Source organism: Platichthys flesus, chromosome 7 (assembly GCF_949316205.1).
Source record: "Platichthys flesus chromosome 7, fPlaFle2.1, whole genome shotgun sequence".
In the NCBI taxonomy this organism is placed as follows: Eukaryota; Metazoa; Chordata; class Actinopteri; order Pleuronectiformes; family Pleuronectidae; genus Platichthys; species Platichthys flesus.
Genome location: NC_084951.1, coordinates 27,444,798 through 27,468,360, shown reverse-complemented (window position 1 = coordinate 27,468,360; position 23,563 = coordinate 27,444,798). Strand labels below are relative to the sequence as shown.

The window sequence follows — 23,563 nt, the reverse complement described above, 5'->3', positions numbered from 1 at the left end:
CATACCAGCCACTGCCTGATATGGAGTGTGTGTGTGTGTGTGTGTGTGTGTGTGTGTGTGTGTGTGTGTGTGTGTGGGGGGGGTTCATTTCAGCAGCACTGAAAATTGACACCAAAACTCTCACCACACCAGCCCCACCCCCTGAATGTGTCCTCTCTGACACACACACACACACACACACACTTACTTAATCACGACAATATAATCTTGAGAAAGCAAATTTTCTTCAAACTCTGTTTAGTATCAATAGTAACTGTTGATTGGCAGTCATTTATTTGAGGACTTTATTATTATTATTATTATATTATCATTACTGGTTAAAGATAACAAGTCATGACACACAGTCGGCCCTCGTCGCTGTCACTTCCTGTTTGTAAGTGACTTTGGCCCCGGTCTCTTCTTGTGATCAACTCTTCTGTTAGATATCAAAAGACACAACAGTAACTTGTAGTTTCTATGTCGATGATATTCAACTACACTTCACATTATTATGTTATCATCATATTTATGTAATATCACAAAGAAACACACAATGAGAAAAGCGTCTCTGAAGCATCTGAACATTTATTTTACGACATCAGTACATCAGATACTTAATTCATCAAAGTGTGAATCCACGCTAACAACAGACAACTCACATCTCTAGAGTACAAACAGCAGGTCGGCCATTTTGTCTTCACACGGTCAATATGATTCACATCTAGGATTCTATACATCTCCTCCACTTACCAGCTAGTAGTTAATCCAATATTAAAAAGATAAGAAAAATAAAATAAATAAAATAATGCTTGAATATTATCATCTGTTGCTCTGTTCACACATCAGTTCAGGTTGTCCATGCTGTAGATCTACTGACGGAAGCTTCCTGACTCCAGCTGCTTGTGTCTCACTCTCAATCAGCGGAGGACAAACAGAGGAACGAGGGAACGAGTGAAGTTCCACATGAAATCTGTTAAAACGGAGCATCTGCAGAAAACTTGAAAAGATCTTTTGAATTCATATTTGAAAAACAAATTGAAAAAAGCAAAACATGAATCAGAATTGATGGTACTTGATGGTGGACACGTCTAATAACTGGATTGAGCTTTATCTCATTTCTCTTCAGGTGGAATCTTTGCACATGTTTATGAAGCTGCAGATTCTCTGGAACCTTTTCAAAGTGCTGATGGAAGTCAGGAAGTGGAGAAGTGTTGATTAGCTCTTATTGCACATTGTCATGATATGAATGATACATACTGATGTGTTTGCTGTAGTCATCATACTAAATACAGCCAGTGGATCATCCAGGTTGTTGGATGTAGGTTCGATTGTTTACTTGGATGTAAGTCTAAGTTTTTTTCTGAATTTTTGATTTTTATTAGAAAAATTAAACAGTTCATTCAAACGAGCACAAAGTTCCTGGTTCTTCTACGCCAGCAGAGCTGGAGAGAAACTCGTGTGACGAAAAAACTACAAAACAAAAGTCCATCTGGAAAATCTTTACTATAAATATAACTAGTCAGTCTGATTGATGCAAACTGCTCCAGATGCTACGATAATCCAATAATCTACAAAACGCTGCCACACAAACGAGTAAGACTTGGGATACAGGTGATCCTCCCTTCATTAACAACACACATGAGAGAACAAAGAGCAAATCTACAGAAGAAGAAGAAAAGGGTTTGAAACCCACAGTGAAATCTAAACATACACGACATGAAGAGCGTTTTACTGTCACACTAATCAAACATTAAAAAGAAAACGGGGCTGGTAACGATCTTTATGATTATTACTCTGGACTCAGCAGCAGCCAACTGATTCAGTGTGAAGGAGAAGAGACGCGGTTAGAGAGACACTGAAGAACTAATGAGTAGTTAAGGTTTCTTTCTTATTATTATAATAATATCGTTATTTATAATAAAGTTTATAGTTAAACTGTTAAATATCAAACCTCTGCCTCATTTCTCTGTCATAAGGGTTTGAAAACAGCATCAAGGGAATCACTGTAAATCCTGTAAGTATATGATGGTATCGAAAAAGCTAACCTAATATCTGTATTGGCATCAGCCTCCATGTCGATCAGCTCTAATACTGAGGAACTGAAGTAATGGGATTACTCTGCCAGTAGATAATAGGAGGAACTTTCCACAGAGTCTGGATGTAAACAAACTCACAGCTGATGTTTGATTCATGGTTTCCAGCACAAGTGCACACAAACCAGTTATTAAAGGAAGCTCTCAAACTTCCCTGGAGTCCTGGAGTGATGGATTCTAAACAGACACTCTGACCTGAAGCTCCCAGCAGGGGGCAGATGCTTTCCACTGATTCAAAGGTAGGGATGTTAATTTGATCCTGAATCAGTTCTCAACCCATTTCAAATCCTCTTCACGAGCTGAGAGTCATCAATCAATAAAGTCGATAAAATAAACGAGACAAATCATTTCATTCAGACCAGAGGAAAAGATTGTGTCTCATGTGTGTCGACCTGTATCTGAAGAACTGAACTCTGTCTCTTTCTCTCTTTCTCTCCTTCGCTTCTCTTCTCAACTCAGTTTGAAATTCAGATGGAAAAGTTTGGGCTGAACTGTCAGAGTGTGTGTGTGTGTGTGTGTGTGTATGTGTGTGTGTGTGTATGTGTGTCTGGTGCAGATAAGGGCTGTTGGAACACCCAATTCTGAGGTTGAACAGAATTTGAATATCAACAAACCTCAATATGATTCAAATATGTATTTTGTATTTATTTTATAAATGTGTTCGCTTTCAATTTAATTAAAAAGATCATTAAAAATCTGAATAAAATCTGAATATTAAAAAAATAATAACAGCCCCACTGCAGACGTTCTAAGTGTGCGTGCAACATGTTAGTGTCACGGTTGTGATATTTGAGTGGGGATCAGGTCACGTGTGATCTTAACGTGTGCGTGTGGTTAGTAGGCGTCGGTCCGGTAGCTGTGGTGGGCGTCGCCGGTGAGCTGGGTGGTTTCTGTGGCTGAAGACGGCTGCAGGACGACGGGCTCGCCGCCACCTGAGGACAACACACACAAGACACACAATCAACACAACATCCAGTTGAACCACAAACACAGAAGTTAGGAGTCTGAAGAAGGAGGCCCCCGTCCAGTCGCCCCCCCCCCCGCCCTCACCTCTCTCGTCAGCTGTCATCTGGGCCTCCAGGTCCTCGGGGGACACGTAGAAGTCGGGCTCCTGGTCCATGGGCGGCCGAGGTTTACATTTCCCACAGCAGCAGTTACAGCAGCAGCACAGGCAGCAGCAGAAGTAACAGCCAGTGGACAGACAGCAGAAGACGAACAGGGCCTGAGGGAGGAGGAGGGGGGAGGGGGGAGGGGGTTAAACACGAGTCATCACCATATTCACAGGATTCTAAATAACATCTTAAACTTTTCATGTGTCTGCATTTTAAATTCATGTTGTAGTTTATTTTCTCAGATTTAATCTTTATAATTCTTGTGTTTTTTGCAGCTGCTATCAAACATCACTGCTGTGGCCTGTGTAACACCATAGAATGTTATTATACACACACACAAGAAATAAGATTAATAATGGGTTAAATTAGATGGTGAAAATGTATTTAAAGTTAATTATTCATTAATAGTGTTGTTTTAATGGTAAAGACCATTTTCCTGTTGTGGGGGATCAACTGTGTTTGATTCCATGAGGAAGGTTCTGCTGGTTGGTCGATTTGAGAGAGAGAGGAACCTTCTACGTTAGTGAGAAGCAGTGAACCCGAGTCGTACCTTGGCCCACCAGCTGGACAGAACAAAGTAGGTGTTGACGTTCTCCTCTCCAAACTGCTCGGCCACGTACAGCCCCAGGGAGCCGTACTTATCGTAGATGTTCTTCTTGGTGGTGTCCACCAGTATGGAGTGGGCGTTGTTGATTTCCTTGAACTTCTCCGCTGCGTCTGGATTGTCCGGGTTCTTGTCCGGGTGAAACTTTAACGCCAGTTTCCTGTAGGAAAGAAAGAGACACAACACTGACACCCTGACAACACGACAACTTCCTGTGGACAAATAAATACACACAGAAGTCCACAGGTACGCTGCTGCACATCTGGATGAAGGTTTGTGATGTGGATCCATTGAGACGATGCAGAAAGTATAAATCTGCCTCAAGGCGTCTGTTGAAGTTGTATTTTGGATAAAGTGGAAATGAGAAGGAGAATAAATCAGAAACAATGTTTTCTCAGTGATAGTTGTTAAATATGCCTTCCTCTATTCTCTGAATATAATAATTATGATAATGTTTTGCCAATTTGTGTGAATGTAAATTATTAATATATTTGTTATGCTGCTTTGATGTCATTACTGTTTCTATTGTTATGGATCTTGACTCAGGAGAGAAGTCTAATATAGTTTCACTGCACCTGATAATAATGACAACAACCTTTAAAAACTAATTCAAGATCAATATTCAAATATAGTTTTAGATGTTTTACTTTACATTTTCCTCCAGGGACACATCATGAAAAATAAACCATCAGCCTGTCCCTCTTTAAACCAACTAAGAGTCGCTCCCAGGCCTCTGCCGCCCCCTGGTGGTGCACAACACGTAGTGTACCTGTAACACTTCTTGATGTCGTCAGCGGTGGCGCTCTTCTCCACGCCCAGAACCAGGTACAGAGATTCTCCGGATGTGGAGAGAGTCCTTTGCCTCTGCTGCTCCATGGCTCTCTCTCTTTCTCTCTCTCTCTCTCTTTACTTCTCTCACACACTCCCTCGCTCTCTCGGCCTCTCACCTGTCGGGGACAAAGAAAAACAGAAAAAACAAAAGAGCTGATGAGCTTTAAATCAAAGAAGGACATTTTATACATTTCCTAGTTTAAGTATAAATTACATTTTCTGCATCTTTCTTTTTTAATCTTGCTTTAGAGAAAATTAAGAGACAGTGATTGTGCTGATTATCAATTATTCTGCAGATTTCTTTAATGATTCATAGATTTTGTGACGTGAAACGCAAACAGCTGCTATAAGTTAGAAGGACAGAGTAAAATAAAGTATTAATAACTATTTAATGATTGATTTGTTGATTAATCTGATAAAAGAATATCAGAAAACATAATTAATTAATTTAAAACAGGCTTGAAATAAACAAATTTAACCATAACCTTTATTATAATTACCTGGCTGGTTTGACACAGAGAGAGAGACAATGAGATACTGAACTGGTTTACTGTTCTACTGGTTTACTGGTCACCTGCTCTACCCGCTTGAAAAAGGTGTGAAATCTTTTACCTTTGCAACTGTCTAAGACATCGTGAACTAAAACTAAAAAAAAAGATACAACCAAAAGTTGAGCTTTTTCATTTTCTTCTGTCACTCCCTTGTGAAAACGAGTCAAAGTGAGAGAGCAGCAGGAAAGGTGAGGAACCTTCACAGTGAGCGAGAGGACGAGTTGAGAACCTTTAGGACAAATACAGAACAGGGAACTTATCAAACTGCTCCAGCTGGAACCAGAGTTCTCTGTGGGAATACTCCTGATTTAAAAGTCGTGGTTTCATTGAACAGAATGAACCTTAAAGCCAAATCGAGGTAAAAGCTGATTAGATGAATGTGAGTGAATTAATTATTCATGTTTCTACAGGTCAGAGATGAACCAACAGGAAGTGAGTGGTTCCTGTGCAGCAGGCATCACGATGAGCTTCATGAACCAGACTCACTAACAGACCTCACCCACCCACAACCAGAACAAACCAGCTCCGGACAGGATGTCTACTGGTCAGGATCCCTGTGGAGGAACTGGGAGTTAAAAATCTGCTACTGGAATAATTCATCTGCACGTTTGATATTTCTGAAGAAGAAAGTTGAGGAGCAGAATCCAGGTTTGTGAAGTGTGAGCTGTGAACTGGCTGATACAACCTGTCAGACAGCAGGTGTGTGTCTGTGTGTGTCTGTGTGTGTGTGTGGGTGGGGGGTTAGCGGGTTTACAGACCACACTAAGCCAACTCAGCCCCACAGACACTAAACCAGACTCACACTGACACTAACAACAGACAATAAGAAGCTTTCGTCTTCACAGAGCTCATCCAACTCTGATGATTATAATATAGCCAATCAATTCTGATGATGATGATGATCACACTGGAGCCATGTTATTCCATGTGTGTGGGTGTGTGTGTTTGTGTGTGTGCAAGGATAATCCTGAACACACAAAGGATGTGAAAAAGGCACAGTGTGGATTAACACAGTATTTACAGACACACACTTTAACAAACACACTGTACATGATATGATTCATATGTTGTGTTCTGTTTAATAGAGAGATATCATAAAAAACACTGAATGAAATCCTAATTGTGTGTCTGTTTCTATTAAACACTATAGGGCAGCTGATGGGTGTTATTGCCATGGCAACCCTACAATGCTTCCGGCTCAAAACACACTGATTTATCCCCCCCCCCCCCCCCCCCCACACACACACACACACACACTGCCGGGCCTCGGATTAACCAGTCACCACACTGTTAAACCTACCACCTGACTGGGATTAACCAATGAGAGCGATTTGTCAGAATGTCAGGGATTATCTGTGTATGTGTGTTTGTGTGTGTGTGTGTGTGTGTGTGTGGGTGTGTGTGTGTGGGTGCACCAAAACTCTGTCTAATTCAGCAGCCAATGAGATTTTGAGAAAGTCAGATTCACCTAAAGAGGCGTAAAGAATGAACACACACTGCAGCGAGGATGACACCATGTGGTCTGTGTCATACAGTGTGTGTGTCTGTGTGTGTGTGTGTGTGTGTGTGTGTGTGTGCGCACAGAAACTCTGTCTATAATTCAGCAGCCAATGAGATTTTGAGAAAGTCAGATTCACCTGAACCAACAAGGCGTAAAGAATGAACACACGCTGCAGCGAGGATGACACCATGTGGTCTGTGTCATACAGTGTGTGTGTCTGTGTGTGTGGGTCAGATTGTTGCCTTCACATTGTACATTCATTTCAGCATATCATCCAACGCAGGCCCCTCATTAAGATAGTTAAAGATATCCCTTCAGATATTTACAGAAAACATAACCACCAAGGAGGTTATGTTTTCACCCTGGTCTGTTGGTCCGTTTGTGTGTCTGTGTGCCTGTGTGTTTGTGTGTCTGTTTTATAATCCAGCGAAATGATTACCTTACAAATCCTTCATGCTAAAATCTGAAATATTCACTCATTAATTCTCGTACGTTTATTTTCCTCTATCATTGAAATACTTATGTTTTTTCAGAATCTTAATTTTCAACTGGTCTCAACTCAGCCGTCTCACTTCAAGTGAAACTAAATGAAAACAGAAACACTCACTGAATTCAACAGGAACAAGAAGAAGTGCTACTGGTAGCCACTGCACCCAGCAAGAAAGAATGACTATTTATAGAACCCAGTGAGATCACATGATTAAAGAAAAAGAACATCCGGGACTCTGCATTAAGAACTCAGGTACTAGAACCAGAAGGGTTCTTCTCTGGATCGAACCCAGGGTGAACATGCTCCTCTCATCACAACCCAGTGCCACGTCAGCTCAGGGTCAAAGGTCACTGCGTGTGGTCATGGTTCTGATGATGTTAATATTGTCTCCATAACAAAACATAATCAAACAGCTGAATCATGGACGGAGCTGTGTGTGTCCTCAGGGTGACGGCTTCATTAATAACACTGAACACAAGAGCATAGACGCAGGTGTGTGTGTTTATGGATCTAGTTATTATGTATAGATTGCAGCTTTACAGTATTGGTTGTACATAAAGTACAGTACCTGTGTGTACAGAAATCCTCTCACATAACATGATATACACATATATATATTTATGTGGTTTACAGCCTTCATGTTAGTTCCAAAGCAAAACTCTGAAGTCAGGACAACGGTTTCACAACTTAGGAAATCGAACCTTCGGAGGATCATGTGAATGAACTTCCCTACAAGCTGCATGAGACAGGAACATGAATCCTGAGGCCACCAGAACCTTTGAGACGACTGAATATAATAAATTCATCCGTGTCCAAGTGATTCTCTTGTTCCTGAGCGATCACATTCCCAAGCAGAGGTCCCAGAGACCAACAACATGGAATCTGTGAATCTGTGACTTCAACTGAACAGCTCCAGCAAAGATGAGGAAATCTCCTCGGGGCGTGGTTGAGATATGGTTTTCATAAGAGCAGATGAACTTGTGAACAGCATTCGTTCGACTGACGGCAGCACATCATGTGTCACCATCAGGTTTGAATAGAGGAAGTGAGCTGCGGCTGCTCAAAGGTTCTCAGGAGCTCAGCCAATGAGACGGACTCTGCAGCTGAAGAGTCTGAACACACAACCTCTCACGAGTCACTGGTCACAGGTCACTGCTGGGTCACTGAGCTATCTGAGGGTCTTCAGATAATGTCACTTATCTTGACCAGAGGAAGGTCAGCAACACTTCTAATACATGATCCATTCAGAACTATCGTGAGGGGCTTTGTGGTCTTCTGGAAAAGTGTCAGACAAATCAGACAAATCTGGAACTGTCTTTGTCATCGTCTCCAGAAGCCTGAGTTTGTGTTAATCCAGACTAACACACAACTCCAGAGCTTTCAAACCAACAGGACCAGCTGCCTGTGTAAACGGCCCACACATGACTGGAGTGAGAAACTAGTTGTTCCATCTTAAAGACGACTTCCAGCTAGTGACGGTGCCAGACTGAGGTCTGTGTCCCAGGGAGAGCGGGTCGGTGGGACAGAGGTCACACGTGTGATTCTGGAAGGCCGGCATGCTTTCTGAAAGTCACACACTGAGGCAGCGACACGCAGTGTTTGGTTCAGTGTCAACAAGAACAGCCTGCTACACAACAACCTGCAGCTTCTCTGTATCAGGGGGCTACACAACACTGAGACAATAACACAACAATACAACACCACTCTGCTCTCATCTATTCTGAGCTGTTCCTTTTCCAAGGCAATTTCCTGTATGTGCAAATATACATGGCAATAAAAAGAATTCTGATTCTGATTATTGCTGCTCAGCAGGGGAGACGTAGATCATTAGTCAGCATTGTTGCACCACCAGCTGCTGTCTGTGTGCACACACACACACACACACGAACAGTCACACACAGACACACACACCTTGTGCCAGGAGGAGAGTATACAGACGCCTGCACACTGATCTGAGTCTGAACGAGCTTCATGTGTCGGTTCCATTGTTTCCTTTGATTTGTTAGTTTGGGTTTCACATGGAGTGTTATCAGGTGCTGGTGCTGGTGGTGCTGGTGCTGGTGGGAGGGGGGGGGGTGGTGGTCACTAGCAGCATGTTCATCGTTATGTTTTTCATATTAATCGGACTGAAGTGAATAGTGGTTTCTGACTTTGTGAAACCTTTTACTAACTTACAGAGAGACACTTTGGATTTTGGACTCTTGGCTCAATAGAACCATCACGTCTGTGTTTCCCACATTTTATACACAGAGATTTTTAATAATTAAAATAATGTATATTTTAAATGCTGTATCCATTTGTGTATTATTTATTATTGAGTTTAATGAGCAATAAGCTTTTTCAAAATAACATCAGGTTGCAATATTATCAAAAGATTGTTAAATGAGCTGTCTCCCTCTTCTTCCTCTTCTTCCTCCTCATCACTTCTCCTCCCTCACTCCTGACAACATCACACTTTCCTCACCTCCCTCTCTTTCCTCATTAACGGGTCACACCATCGCTTTAACACATTTTCTTTTCTTTCTTTTCCTCTTCAATTTCTTCTCATCTTCTCAAATGTTTCCTTTGACTTCGTCCTCCTTCCTCCTCATTTCACCATTTAAATTGCAATAGTATTATAAGACGTTTCCTGAGAAAAATACAAATACAGCCTTACAGACTATTTTTGCCAATAAATCTATGGAATATATAGAGGACAGACTTATGGGATCACTTTCCTGTACTGTTTGCATTTTACACAAACACACAATCATATTCTCTCCAGCTCTTTCCACGCAGCTCAGATTTTAGCTGCTTATAAACACAATTATTATTAATATTAAAGAGCTGGAAACATGTTGAGAGTTCTACGCAGAGCTGAAGAGCTGAAACATTTCTTGGTTTCAGATTTTAAAAAGTGTGAATTGATCACATTGCATTGTTTTATATCATTGTAAGGCTCTTTGTTTGAAATACAGCATTGGATGTGTAAAATATATTTGCATTGATATTTTCACTAGTTTAATACGCTATATCAGGGGTTGGGAAAAGGGGCAAGCCATAAAAATGTGAGTCTGACAGTCTGTCTAACACGTATGACGGACAGGAGGAGAGAGGAAAGTACACAACTCTTAGAATCTGACTTTACAACAAGTCATGAGGGGAAATCAGTTTGTGATTGTGAGTGTACAACCGCACAAGACTGTGATACATGTTGTGTTCTATGTGTTGTGCATTCACTCTCTGCATGTGTGTATACGTGTCGGTTCGGTGTCAGCAGTGACACAAGGTGAAGGCAAAACTGTGAGTCAAGTGACCTTTGACCTACTTCTTATTCCCTGTGGTGGGCGGCTGAGCATAGTAAAATAAATATGATGACTTAAGCTGCTTCTTCAAATAATGCAGAGATTAAATTAAGCTAACGAGGGGCCATGATTTAGAGCAAGGGTTACTGACTATATATACAAATTACACACACACACAGACACACGCACAGACACACTTTCTCTCTCTCTCTCTCTCGGCACAGAGAAGCACAATGGTCAATCCAATTCATTAGTTACTGTCTGTGATGCAGTCACTTTCTCAATGGACTTCCACTCACACACACACACTAACACAAACACACACACACACACATTACATTTACATTACATTACATGTCATTTAGCTTACGCTTTTATCCAAAGCAACTTACATTTTTAGAACACTCAACATTTTTGTGGGGCCATTTAGGGGTTCAGTATCTTGCCAAGGACACTTAGGCATGCAGATTGGACAGAGTGGGATTCGAACCGGCAACCTTCTTGTTGCAGAGCACCCGCTCTATCCCCTAGGCCACGCTCTCCCCACACACACACACACACACTAACAGGGCAGCGGAGTCTACCAACGTAAAGACCTGAAGTCTGCTGAGGTCCAAACAGAAACAGGAAGTGGACATCTGCATGTGACTGAGTTTCAACCACGGGACGTTCACAGCGTCACGCCCACAGGACACACGTGACCAGACTCATGACCGGGGGGGGGGGGGGCAGCAGCCACCATCTCTTATTCAACAACTGGTTTCCTTCAGGTGAGCAGTGGTTTGTCTGATTAGGATTAATACACATGTGGGTGATGGTGAGAGCTTTTGCTGAACAAATATTTATTAAACCAACTCAGGTTTTTAAAACAATCACTGGAGAATATTGATGTTGCCTTGGTCTGTTGGGAATTATTACAAAGATGTTTCACACGTTTGTGACAAAACAATCAATCAGAGAAAATACAAAATCATAAATGTATTGATGATGAAAATGATGGAGCTATTTTAAGTGCAGTCAGCCTTCAGACAGCTGATGGAAATTCCTGCTACAGAAGTGCAGAACAGACATGTGGACTGGGCACAGACCTGAGATCTGCGTCCAGCTCCCTGGAGAAGAAGAACTCTCCTCAGAAAACAAACCTGAACAGAACAACAGGTTCAACGTCTGCTTTGATTCTAATGTCGGAGCCTGAACACGATGTTTATATTCTCTCTGTCATGACAGAATATAAACATCAGAACCAAACACCAGAGTCACAGGGGGATCCCAGCTGAGGGGTCATTTTAGGCTTCAGGGGTCACAGCAGAGACACGGAGAGGAAACTGCTCCACAGCTTCATGAAGCTTCAGCCCTTCACACTGAAGAGAACAGATCAATTACACTGCTTTCAAAATACGTGTTTAGAGTATGTAGTACTAATATTTGTTTCCAACTTCTCAAATATGAGTTTGATTTCCTCTGCTTGCTCTGTTCACTGCCTGCTGGATGTGAACAGTTAAAAGCACCATGTCACTAAAATACATTATTATAGATGAAGTCATTGATCCAGTCTCCAAATGATATCATTCAGATTGATGCTGAAAGGACGTGTGAGTACTCTCAGTGTAACTGGTGCATCTCCCTCTCTGACCCTCTACTGGTTTCTACATGTGACCTGGTTTGAAGTGACTGGATTTGAAATGAGTCACTGACGACCACCAGAGCTCATACTGGTGACATCATCCCCCCCATCACCCAGTTCACCAGCCCGGACACACACCAGCTGACTCACACACAACTCTATGATCTGGTCAAATGTGTCTTTAGAGACTGAACTGCAGAATGAAACTGACTCATGTGTTTTTGTGTTAACGTGCTGGAGAAGAACACGTTCACATGGTTAGAAATGAAACCTAAGGCCTGTGGAGTCCCTGAGGCCTCAGGCTGAAGACCTGTCCTCTGAGTGTCTGGACACGACCTGGAGACGACCTGTCCCTGATCACACCTGGACACAGACTGGGAGACACGTCCTCAAGTCACTGGAGGAGGTGAAGGCTACAGGTTCTCCACTGTCATCATAAGAATCCAAATGTAAATACAGCAGGTTGGTTCACACACACCACATCTGAAGAATGAGTCACCAGCTGGTTCAGTCCTATTTGATTTGGCTCCAGTGTGTTGTGGACTCAACCCCCCCTGTCCCCGCAGGAGGACCGGGTCTGGATCCAGTCCGCCGGCCCTCACCCTGATCCCTGCAGGAGGACCGGGTCTGGATCCAGTCCGCCTGCCCTCACCCTGATCCCTGCAGGAGGACCGGGTCTGGATCCAGTCCGCCGGCCCTCACCCTGATCCCTGCAGGAGGACCGGGTCTGGATTCAGTCCGCCTGCCCTCACCCTGATCCCTGCAGGAGGACCGGGTCTGAATCCAGTCCGCCGGCCCTCACCCTGATCCCTGCAGGAGGACCGGGTCGTGACGTAACGGGAAAATACCGGTAGGCTCGGGAATCAAAGCGGATAATCTCTCTCTCTCTCTCTCACACACACACACACACACACAAACACACACCACACGTACACGACACACACGCACTGCAAACACACTGTCACGAACAAACACACTCTCTCTCACTTGCACTCACTCTCACACAAACACACACTTACACACTTACAAACTAGCTCGCACGCACGGTGCGGGGCGCCCGCTTTGAACACAGCAGCTAGCACTTAGCATGCTAACTAATCCAAGGGCAGTAAAGCTGGGTGGTGTTAGCATGTCGAGCTAACGGTGCGCGCTGCTCACCTTCCTGCTCCGGCTCCTCTTCCTCGTGCTCTGGTTCTCAGCGGGGGGTCACACCACTCGCATCCCAGTCGCGCTGCTCGTTCCGCCGGTAGAAGAGTCCGACCGCCGGTAGAGGATCACGGAGGTAGCGGCCGCACCGGGAGGGAACGAGCTGTCAGTCACGGCTCAGCGCTCCGTGGAAACCCGCCCACTCTCCTGCTGCGTGCTCGCCCCCGCGACAGCGAGCTAGTGACGTTTTGGAGGAGCGACGCGCAGAAGAAGAAGAAGCAGAAGAAGAAGAAGAAGAAGAAGAAGAAGAAGAAGAAGAAGAGAAGCTAACGCACCAACTCACCAACTCGAGGTTTGTGGAGAAGTTTGTGATTTAAACTTCTCAGATCTGCTGCTGTGGTTTTATAAACACCCCGAGCTGCTCCCGCTGCGGTTCAACCCTCTGACTCGACCCGTCACCAGACCCTGTTTGCTCCTCGAGTTAGCCTCGTCACGGGCTAACGTTAGCATTGACTCAGCCCAAAAGTCTTCACTGCTAACAGGCTAGCCAGCTAACAGGCTAACGGCTACTTCAGTTAGCTTCGGTTTAAATCGCGTCCTGGCCCCAAACAGCTGATTTGTGTTTTAAACTTGTAGTTGATGTTTCAGAGACTTTCATTTATCACACTTCCGGTGTCAGCTCCAGATTAAACAGACCCAGGACCAGTGAGACCGACGAGAAGCGGCTTGTGTCAAACACGGAACAAGTGGATTAAAACACATTTAAATATTTAAAAAGCAGATTATTGAATTTAATTGTTGTGACTATGGGCTGAATCAGTGTGAATCTGTACTTTATAATACTCATTAAACTAATTCAGATGTTTACATTAGAGTTTGAAGTGTTGGATTTTTATCAATTATAACCAAGTCACGTTTACTTTAGTTTTAAACATCAAACACTCGCCCCACATTTCAGAAACACTTGTGCAGTTTATTGTGCAGTAACATGTCCTCTCTGTTTCTGTTGGGTGCAGATCTGAAGATGTCGTCAGGTGCTCTCTTTCCCAGTCTGGCCAGTGGCACCAGAGGAAGCTCCAGCAAGTATCTGGTGGAGTTCCGAGCCGGTAAAATGACCCTGAAGGGAAACGTGGTGACGCCGGACAAACGCAAGGGCACGGTGTACGTCCAGCAGTCGGACGACTCGCTGATCCACTTCTGCTGGAAGGACAGGACCAATGCCAACGTGGATGATGTGAGACACTTTAAACCACCTCCATTTGCATTTTGATCTGTCTTTTGTCCACTTGACATTTTAACGAAACTCCCACCCCAGCTTGATAGTTGGAAATTATTGCTTTAGATTCACAACAAGGCCATTGTTCTTTGTTTTCACAAAGTTACATGCACAGGGGCCACAGTGTCCCATTCATCTCTTTTGCCTTTATGTCATCTCTACTGTCATCTCCCTAACAAGTACCATACAAATTTTATAGTAAAAGTGACATATATCCGGTTTTAAGAATAGTCCAAGAAATCTGCCTTTTAGATGCAAATATCAATAAAGCAATTCTTATGACAAAGGATTCTTTAAACATTATTTCTATGGGTGGGAGATTTCACTGCTTGTAAGTAATCATGTATATTTAGACTTTTCTGAACTGTGGTCAGCAGCAGTGAGTTGCAAGCTGGTTTAGTAAATTTTGTTTATTTCATAGTTTAAATATTTTAGAGCTGCAGTTCTTTTTAGATCAGCGCAGCCTCCCCTGAATTCCTCCGCTGTCTCACGAGTGTCTCATGTTTTCTTCCATGTCCCAGGACCTGATCATCTTCCCTGATGACTGTGAATTTAAGCGTGTGAGCCAGTGCACCACGGGACGCGTCTATGTGCTGAAGTTCAAAGCCGGATCCAAGAGACTGTTCTTCTGGATGCAGGTGAGAGGAAGAAGAAGAACCTGGAGAAGAGCTGGAGACTGTGTGAATGAGTGACAGCTGCTTCTATTGTGCTCAGGCAGCTGAAGGTTAAATGGAAAAATGAAACAAGAGGGAATGGGAGTGATGAGTGAGGCAGAAGGAGGTTATTAAACCCATGATGACAGCGTGCATGGCTGTAAACAGTGTATTCAATATTTATTTTGTCCTTTATGTGATGTTTGAGCCAAACAGGCCTGTTTCTCAACAGATGGCTGGAAAAATACAGACGGTGCTTATTAATAACCAGTTCCACCTGCAGCTCAACCAACATTTAATTTTAACACCTTGTGTCTTCATACTTTGACATTTCAAAATGTTGTGTCCTGACTTTTTATTATAACAATATGTTCTCTGTTGTATTTTTTAAGTAATGTAGATAATCCAGTAGTTTATTAAAGGATAAAACACAATTCATATTTTACATAGTTTATTTCTATATTCCCACGTAGCCAGTGAAGATAATTCCACTCTGGTTCCCCGGGTGTCTCTTGTGTCTCGCTTCCATCAGGAGCCGAAGACGGACAAGGACGAGGAGAACTGCCGTAAGGTGAACGAGTACCTGAACAACCCCCCCATTCCCGGGGCGCCAGGCAGCGGGGGGGGCAGTGGCCATGAACTCTCAGCGCTGGGAGGAGAGGGAGGCCTGCAAAACCTACTGGGAAATATGAGCCACAACCAGCTGATGCAGCTGATTGGACCAACCGGACTGGGTGGACTGGGTAAGCTTCACTAGTTATTTTGTAATTATCCTGCGACACACACAAAAAACCACAATTGATTTATAACACAAAGAAAAGTGTTTTCTAGTTAGTAACTCCAAACAACATATCATGGGAAATGTGTTTATTTAAGATGGATGTTATTAAAGCTCAAAGACCCGACTCTTGAAGTTATTTACTTTCAACCTCATACAGTTAATTAGAAATATGACAGTAAAAAGGTAAAAGCCCAAATACAAATAAGAATCACAGAGCAGTTTGGACGTGTGTTTTGATTTGTGTGCGTCTGTCTAAGGAGGCCTGGGAGCTCTAGCAGGACCAGGACTCGCCAACCTGCTGGGCGGGGGGGGACCGGCTACAAGCAGCTCCTCATCCAGGTGAGACTGAACCGGAGTGAACCAGAATCCACTCACATCACTGAGCTCCTCACAAGCTGTGATGTAGGAGATGTTAGGAAACATCTACTACGTGTTGTGAGATGTGTTTTCCTCCCTGAACTCTGTCCCCCCCCCACCCTCCTTGTAGTTCTCGTAGCCAATCAGCAGCAGCCACTCCTTCATCAGGCGGAGCCCCCAGACTGAGCTCCTCTCAGGCCCCCACCACCCCCGTGACCCCCGCTGCCTCAGCTGTGTCACCCACTACTGTGGCTCCCTCCACACCAGGTACACACATTCCCTGGAGTTTGACTCACTCATTCAGAAACACAACAGAAAAGCACAGATGGATTCATTCTGTCGGTGTCCTCTGGCTCTGGCTGAAGGTCGGGACTCGTCCTGCTGTAGAGAACATCTCAACCGTCAGCACCTGGTCACCGTTCTGAATGTGAATCTACTGTATGGGTCTTGATTTGTCTGATCTGCTCCTTCATGTTTTATAATCCTGTATATCTGAACACCTCCTTGTTGTTTGCAGCCTCAGCTCAGACTCCTCTGGTCCCAGCCTCCGTTGGAAGTCCTGGCTCCCACCAGCCCATCCAGCTCAGTGACCTTCAGAGCATCCTGGCCACCATGAACGCAGCCACGGCGTCTGCTCCAGGATCAGCAGGTGAGGGGGAGTCAGACTCAGAGCAGGGTTATTAGAGGGAGATGAATCCAGGGATGAGATTCAAACAGAAGCTCCTCCTCTCTTCTCCAGTGGATCTGGCCAGTGTCTGCACCCCCGAGATGATGGCTCCCATCCTCACTAATGCTGAGGTCCAGCAGAGGCTCCTGCCCTTCCTCCCCAGTGGAGAGAGTCTACTTCAGAGCGCTGAGGAGATCCCCAACACTCTGAACTCTCCTCAGTTCCAGCAGGTAGGATCATATCACTACTGTCACTAGTATCTCCACGTGGATCAGTAACTAGAACCAGGTCCAGTTAGTACCTGAACTGTAATAACTCCTGTGATTGGTCCTCCAGTCGATGAGCATGTTCAGCAGTGCCTTGGCCTCCGGGCAGCTCGGGCCCCTGATGACTCAGTTCGGTCTGCCGGCCGGCGCTGTGGACGCCGCCAACAGAGGAGGTGAAACACTCTTCTACCCTTCTTCTCTCTCTCTCTCTCCCTCCCTTTCTTCTTTGAATACATGTCCTAACGTTTCTGTTGCTCTGCCCTCCTCAGATGTGGAGGCGTTTGCCAGTGCCATGCAGAGCAGTAAAGGAGACTCGAAGGACAAGAAGGAGGACGACGAGGACATGAGTCTGGATTAGAGCTCCAGCTGCTGAACTCCTGGGACTCCTGCTCTCCTTTCTTTCAGTTTCTCTCCCTCTCTTCCAGGTGCTCTGGTACTTTCCTAAACCAAAGGCACAGAGCGGATCCAGCTCCTCCTCTGACCTCATGCAGACTGTTTCACTCTGAAGGAGACTTTTATACACAACTGAGGACTCAGCCTTAAATGTGATGTTTCTTTTCTTTCTGTGTTTCTGTTGTAAAAACTTCAGGAGCCTGAGTTCATCCTTAATAAATAAAATCAACTAAGATAAAAGCTCCGTCTCATCTTTGCCGAACAGAAAGAAACGACGAGTGAGGTTTATATGAAAACATCCTTTATTTAGAAATGCATTTACAACACATGTGAGGGGGGGGGCAGCTTATTCTTTCTGTGAGATGTTTTTAAAAGGTTATACAACACGCGTCACACACACTGGGTACATGTTTACACAGAGGACAGAGGACAGACGGAGTTGCTCATGGGACAGCTCGACCACTGGGACGTGGATTTGACTCAACAAGTGAAACTCGTTATCACAAAGCAAAGCAAGAAAAAACTTCAAATACGTTTGATTTGTGAAAAAACTGAAAGATATGAACACAATCTTCTACAGGGTTTGTGAGTGATACAGATATGAACACACTGATCTCAGGTCACTCAGCCTGATTCAGATCCTGAGAAACAACGTGGTGTTTCCAGGTTCTCCTCTCCTCTGCTACTCCACCTTCACTTATTAACTGATCCAGACTCTGGAGTTCCTTCTGATCCGTCTCAGAAGTTATTTATCTTCAACCTCATTCGTTATGGTTTTAAAAGTCTTAAATTTAACTTGGTGAAATCTGCAGAAACTGATTTGGAAGATCAAATATCACCAGTGTGTTAAAAGGTAATGATTCAAATCTGAGTCCAGGTCAGTGTCAGAGGCAGCGTCCCCCTTCAGAGGGTCACAGTGTACAGACTCAGGATCATTCTTAATATTCTCTGTAACACACAGATGTTAACATCCTGTGCCTCAATACAGTTCAACTCAGGAACACAGTTTTGGAGCCACAGGAAGATTATCAGAGCTAAAATCAATTCTTCACTGATGAGGGAAAAGTAGGAGAATCAATCTGCGTTGTGTTTATTTACAACTTGACACTAATCGATTAAATTGAATATATGAAACACTCATTGATTTATGAATTTAGATTTGAAATCGTGTCAGTGCATCTCTACCTGCAACACAAAAACAAACCAGCACTAATGCGACGACAAACGGAATTATAAAATATATATTTTCTGACAATATACAATAAATATTAATATATATTTTAAATTAGCTACAGTAACATGACACCCACCACCATTAATCTGCAGTTGTGGAATGTGAAGATAAGACTGGTTTATACGACTGGGCAGCCCAGTGTTCCCACTGCTCCGTGCACAGAGAGCGGCCTGGACAACACGGCAGCTCTGTGGTTCACCGTCACCGAGCGGATGCAGCCGTGGAAGGCAGGCAGACCGGGAACAGTGGCGCCTCCTGGTGGAAGAAGATAAGAACCACGTGTTACAGAGCAAAGAGGGGGAGGTCAGAGGTCATCTCCAACTGCTCTGGTAAATAATGACACACGATATCAGATGTGTTGTGGTTTGAAGGAGCTCTGGAGCTCACCAGGTTTCCCTCCCAGGAAGACGCTCTGCTCGGCCCCTGCGGTGCGGCTCTGTCTGGGCCCGACACTGAGCTCGCTGGCTGCGTCCACGTGGAGCTGCAGGACGTTGTTCTTCTTCACCACTGGGGGGCGACACACAGGAAATGCAAGAGCGTTACAACAGGCCAGAGGGAAACAACACAACACAACACAACACAACACAACACAACACAACACAACACAACACAACACAACAGACAACAGCTACAGTGACGTCAGCTCACCTGTGATGGTGTGCCAGTGTCCGTTACATAGAGGCTCCTCAGGAGTGAAGGAGGCCGAGAACTCACCTTTACCACTGTTTACTGAGACCGTCACCTGCACACACACACACACACACACACACACACACACACACACACACACACACACACACACACCAGGTGTGGTTAATGATTGATTGGGTCTCCATTGACTGCCTCATGTTCAGGCTACTTGTGTATTTTACAGACTAAGCTAAGGTCACAGTGACCTTGACCTTTGACCCCCCAAATCTGATCTCAGATCAGTCAATCTGTGAGTCCCATTGAACCTTTGGTCCAAATCTGAACGTGTTCCTGAGATGTTTCATCCTCACCTCTCCCTGACTGAGGACCAGACTCAGGTGCTGGTCAGCTGATGTCCCAGCATGCAACAGGAGCCCAGAGTCCGAGACGGGTCGAACCTCCAACTGGATCTCAAGATCCCGACCAAGAACCAAGGACTCATCTGCAGAGGGAGGGAGGGAGAGAGAGAGAGGGAGGGAGGGAGAGAGAGAGAGATAGAGAGAGGGAGAGGGAGAGGGAGGGGGGAGAGAGGGAGGGAGAGGGCGGGAGAGAGGGAGAGAGAGAGAGAGAGAGGGAGAGAGGAAGAGAGAGAAAGGGAGAGAGAGAGGGAGAGAGAGGGAGAGAGGAAGAGAGAGAAAGGGAGAGAGAGAGGGAGTGAGAGAGAGAGCGGGAGAGAGAGAGAGCGGGAGAGAGGGAGAGGGAGAGGGAGGGGGGAGAGAGGGAGGGAGAGGGCGGGAGAGAGGGAGAGAGAGAGAGAGAGAGGGAGAGAGGAAGAGAGAGAAAGGGAGAGAGAGAGGGAGAGAGAGGGAGAGAGGAAGAGAGAGAAAGGGAGAGAGAGAGGGAGTGAGAGAGAGAGCGGGAGAGAGAGAGAGCGGGAGAGAGGGAGAGGGAGAGGGAGGGGGGAGAGAGGGAGGGAGAGGGCGGGAGAGAGGGAGAGAGAGAGAGAGAGAGAGAGAGAGAGAGGGAGAGGAAGAGGGAGAGGGAGAGGGAGAGAGTCAGTCAGAACACATCAGTCCAGAGAACAGGTGTCTGACCTTTGACCCCACTCAGTCTGATGATAATCACCTAGAGCCACGTGCCCCCCCTCTCCAGAGAAGTAGGCCCCGGGCTGCAGAGGGTTCTGGAAGCAGGGCACCGCCCCCTGGCTGAAGGAGGGGCTTCCTGCAGGGGCCTCGTTCAGCCTCAGGTCCCTCACACAGCCGGTGAAGCCTCCTGGAGCCTGGAGGTCAAACAACGAGACAGACATCTACAGTGGGTGCAGTCAAGAGAGAAGAAGAAGTGTGGGGGGGTTGAGGCGGGGTTTTACCATCAGTGTGGGCGGAGCTCCTCCCACATACAGCGGCCCGGCGACCCGAGCCCGGTCTCCTCCAGGAAGCTTCTTGGAGTGAGCGTCGATCCCGTCCACGATCAGGACGAGCTTCTGTCCCTCGCGCTTCACGAACACCTGCAGGGACACGCACACAGCGGGGGGGTTAGACGCCGACACAGCGGGGGGGTTAGACGTCCACGCAGACACTCGGGGTCACGTGACCTGAGCTGCCCACTCACCGTGTGCCACCGGTCGTCGTCGTACTTCCTGCGGCTGCGCAGGCTGAGCTTCCTCTTGCCTGCGTCCAGCAGCAGCAGCAGGCGGCCGCCGGACACGCTGAGGGTCAGGACGGCCCCCCCGCTCGGCCCGCCGCCGGCCTGAAGCACCACGCCATCAGAGGAGTTGATCCTCAGAGACATGGAGATGTGAGGCCTGCACACAGACGGGGGGGGGGGGGGGGTTAGATAATCCATGAACTTCAAGATTCCTAAATGATTCCTTCTAACAGTGTGAAATGTGCTGACTCTGCTGGTCTGAGGGGGGGCGGGGGGGCACTCACATGGAGCTCAGCGACCTGGGCAGAGCGTCATATCTCTGGTGGTTGTGGGCGGAGCCACTGAAGTGCGTCGCTCCACTCTCCTGGTCCGACGGCGCCCCCTGGCACGACTCCCTGGTGTTACGGCTGCGAGACCCCGAGGGCTTCTTGTGCTTCTGGAAAGACAGAGAGTGATGAGTTACAGGTGTGTGTGTCTGTGTGTGTTACTGTGTGTGTGTTACTGTGTGTGTGTGTGTGTGTGTGTGTGTGTGTGTGTGCACCTTGGCTTTGTTGTGTTTGGGCTGTGCAGCGAGGATCTGCTGAGGCTTGGCGGCGGCGGGACAACCCAGAGGGACGTTCACGTTCTCGTTCACCTTCAGCAGGTTCTGAACCGCCTGAGGACTCGTGTCCCTGAGGAGGAGAAGCGTGGACACGTTTTCAAACTCCTCAGCAGACGATCAGAAATCACAAATCACAAATCACAAATCATAAATCGTCCTGGTCTCATTGGCTGTGTAGAAACACGAGCTCCTCACGTGATGACATCAGAACTGGTTCTGGTTCTCTGTTGAAGCTACAAACCTTTTTGAATTATAATTTTTCAAACTGGATCCTGAAGAATGTTCAACTGGACCCAGTTGAAATCTGAACCTCATCTCAACCTGGATCCAGTTCAGCTCTAACAGACTGAGGTCTGATCCCAGTGGGTTCTCTGGTGCTGCTCTCACCTCTTGATGAACACGTTGCTGATGCACCCGGTGAGGTTGGTGCTGGCCTGGTCGGGCGTTCCTCCCAGGAAGGTGCTGACCCCTGAGGTGAGCGGTGAGCGCCCCCTGGTGTTGATACGGATTCCCTCCTTGCCCTTCTCCAGCACGTCGTCCATGTACAGACGCATCCTGGAGGCGTGAGCGACAGTTAACAGACAGTCTGGACACTCTGATTCCAGGTCAGTGATCTACAGACGCGTCCTACCCGGTGGTGTTGATGTAGATGGAGACGTAGTGGCTGTTGGCATCGTTGTACGTCTTCAGGGTCACGATCTCCCTCTTGTCGGCTCTCACCACCACCCGGCCCTCGTTCAGGAGAACTTCACACTCTCCGTCCTGCACAGATTCAACCGGCCCGTGTGAGACAAAGTCACCAGAGGGACAGGGACAGACACACAGCTGTGGACTGAAGAAATGAGAAGAAGCATGGAGGCAACAGAACGTGGTGGAGGCTTGTCTGAACCTTATCTTGGTGGTAGAACATGAGCCCCTCCTTCTTGTCGGTCCTGAAGCTGAAGCTGACGTAGAAGTTGTCCCTGAGGCTCGGGACGTTGGTCAGAGCCAGATCCAAGAAGCTCTGACCGGAGAAGTGAGCTTCACGAGCCACCTGAGGGAACAGAGCAGGTCAGAGAAGAAGCTGCTTCCATTGAGCTCAGAATCAATGACCTTCTCAACTAACTGGTGAAGAAGAGACAGAACGAGCTGTGGTGGAAAACATCTTTTATCTTCTGACACAACATCTTCTGTTCAGGTTCAGAAACAGTGAAGAAACTCTGCAGGAGGTGAAACCATGTGACGGCTCATTGATGAGGTTCTAATCTGTGTGGACTAGAGAAGGTGCAACGAGGTTCTACACGAGCACCTCCTGGTTGGACTCCATGTTCTGTCAACAGAGAGGAAACAGTTCTTCATCGTCTATCACTCGTTTCCAAACTGCTCCTCACAATCTTCATTTGACTAAACTACCTTGGAAGGTGTCGTCTATTCAGCTGATAGATCTTTTTAACCTGGTATAAACCAGAAGGACATGTTTACATCTACTGCGTCTTGAATCCTTAATTCTCAGACTTGTTAAATATTATTCCATATGCTTCTCGTTGTTCTCTCCCTTTTTGGAATGATCTCTGACCTGCTATGGATTGGTAAAGAAGGAATGTTCTTCAACAGGCGTCTTCAACTTTAGGTATGAATCAAGCCCTCATCTAGTCAGAGACCATGTGTGATGTCACTTCCTCTCTAGTTTGAGGGAAACATCTCTATAAGAATCCCTGTGGGGCATCAGGAAGGCAGATGTCTCCGGTCATATCATGGTGTCCGTCCTGACCTGTTAACTTCTCTGTAATAAACTTCATTATGCAAATAAGAACGAGGTCCCGGAGATTCATCATCATCATCATCAATCAACGTCACTGCTCCTTAA

General features: G+C 45.8%; 3 protein-coding genes across 4 annotated transcripts in view; 1 reads left to right on the top strand and 2 right to left on the bottom strand.

The window, feature by feature from the left end:
* Nucleotides 1-546: 546 nt before the first annotated feature.
* dnajc5ab (DnaJ (Hsp40) homolog, subfamily C, member 5ab) lies at nt 547-13,400 on the bottom strand. The gene is made up of 5 exons (XM_062391445.1): nt 13,228-13,400; nt 4,558-4,735; nt 3,735-3,948; nt 3,123-3,294; nt 547-3,004 (listed from the first exon to the last, which is right to left on the bottom strand). The coding sequence occupies exons 2-5, from the start codon at nt 4,662-4,664 to the stop codon at nt 2,907-2,909; spliced, it is 591 nt and encodes a 196-aa protein (XP_062247429.1). The 5' UTR covers nt 4,665-4,735; nt 13,228-13,400; the 3' UTR covers nt 547-2,906.
* Nucleotides 13,401-13,466: 66 nt separating this feature from the next.
* adrm1 (ADRM1 26S proteasome ubiquitin receptor) lies at nt 13,467-17,848 on the top strand. Of its 2 annotated transcripts, none has more exons than XM_062391424.1 (10): nt 13,467-13,567; nt 14,232-14,449; nt 15,013-15,129; nt 15,677-15,887; nt 16,186-16,264; nt 16,413-16,549; nt 16,800-16,931; nt 17,022-17,179; nt 17,286-17,388; nt 17,485-17,848. In XM_062391424.1, the coding sequence occupies exons 2-10, from the start codon at nt 14,240-14,242 to the stop codon at nt 17,571-17,573; spliced, it is 1,236 nt and encodes a 411-aa protein (XP_062247408.1). In that variant the 5' UTR covers nt 13,467-13,567; nt 14,232-14,239; the 3' UTR covers nt 17,574-17,848. The 2 variants fall into 2 exon arrangements, with proteins under 2 accessions (XP_062247408.1, XP_062247407.1); XM_062391423.1 differs by having other exon boundaries at nt 16,183-16,264.
* Nucleotides 17,849-17,892: 44 nt separating this feature from the next.
* The window catches only part of lama5 (laminin, alpha 5), a 72,613-nt gene continuing 66,942 nt past the window's right edge, over nt 17,893-23,563 (bottom strand). The window contains exons 69-80 of the mRNA XM_062391384.1: nt 22,607-22,750; nt 22,349-22,479; nt 22,105-22,272; nt 21,658-21,787; nt 21,401-21,552; nt 21,081-21,273; nt 20,839-20,976; nt 20,598-20,751; nt 19,844-19,974; nt 19,491-19,584; nt 19,230-19,349; nt 17,893-19,097 (exon numbers count right to left, since the gene is read on the bottom strand). Coding sequence (XP_062247368.1) covers nt 18,961-19,097; nt 19,230-19,349; nt 19,491-19,584; nt 19,844-19,974; nt 20,598-20,751; nt 20,839-20,976; nt 21,081-21,273; nt 21,401-21,552; nt 21,658-21,787; nt 22,105-22,272; nt 22,349-22,479; nt 22,607-22,750 — 1,692 coding nt within the window. The 3' untranslated portion in view covers nt 17,893-18,960. The remainder of the gene's footprint in view (nt 19,098-19,229; nt 19,350-19,490; nt 19,585-19,843; nt 19,975-20,597; nt 20,752-20,838; nt 20,977-21,080; nt 21,274-21,400; nt 21,553-21,657; nt 21,788-22,104; nt 22,273-22,348; nt 22,480-22,606; nt 22,751-23,563) is intronic.

What these genes read in the sequence shown, in the direction of transcription:
- adrm1 (XM_062391423.1), top strand. Translation starts at nt 14,240, where the DNA reads ATGTCGTCAGGTGCTCTCTTTCCCAGTCTGGCCAGTGGCACCAGAGGA. An exon ending in CCAATGCCAACGTGGATGAT is followed by an intron (nt 14,450 to 15,012) that starts GTGAGACACTTT and finishes TCCATGTCCCAG; the next exon opens with GACCTGATCATCTTCCCTGA. An exon ending in TGTGGCTCCCTCCACACCAG is followed by an intron (nt 16,550 to 16,799) that starts GTACACACATTC and finishes TGTTGTTTGCAG; the next exon opens with CCTCAGCTCAGACTCCTCTG.
- dnajc5ab (XM_062391445.1), bottom strand. Translation starts at nt 4,664, where the DNA reads ATGGAGCAGCAGAGGCAAAGGACTCTCTCCACATCCGGAGAATCTCTG. An exon ending in TGTCCAGCTGGTGGGCCAAG is followed by an intron (nt 3,295 to 3,734) that starts GTACGACTCGGG and finishes CTCCTCCCTCAG; the next exon opens with GCCCTGTTCGTCTTCTGCTG. An exon ending in GATGACAGCTGACGAGAGAG is followed by an intron (nt 3,005 to 3,122) that starts GTGAGGGCGGGG and finishes TGTTGTCCTCAG; the next exon opens with GTGGCGGCGAGCCCGTCGTC.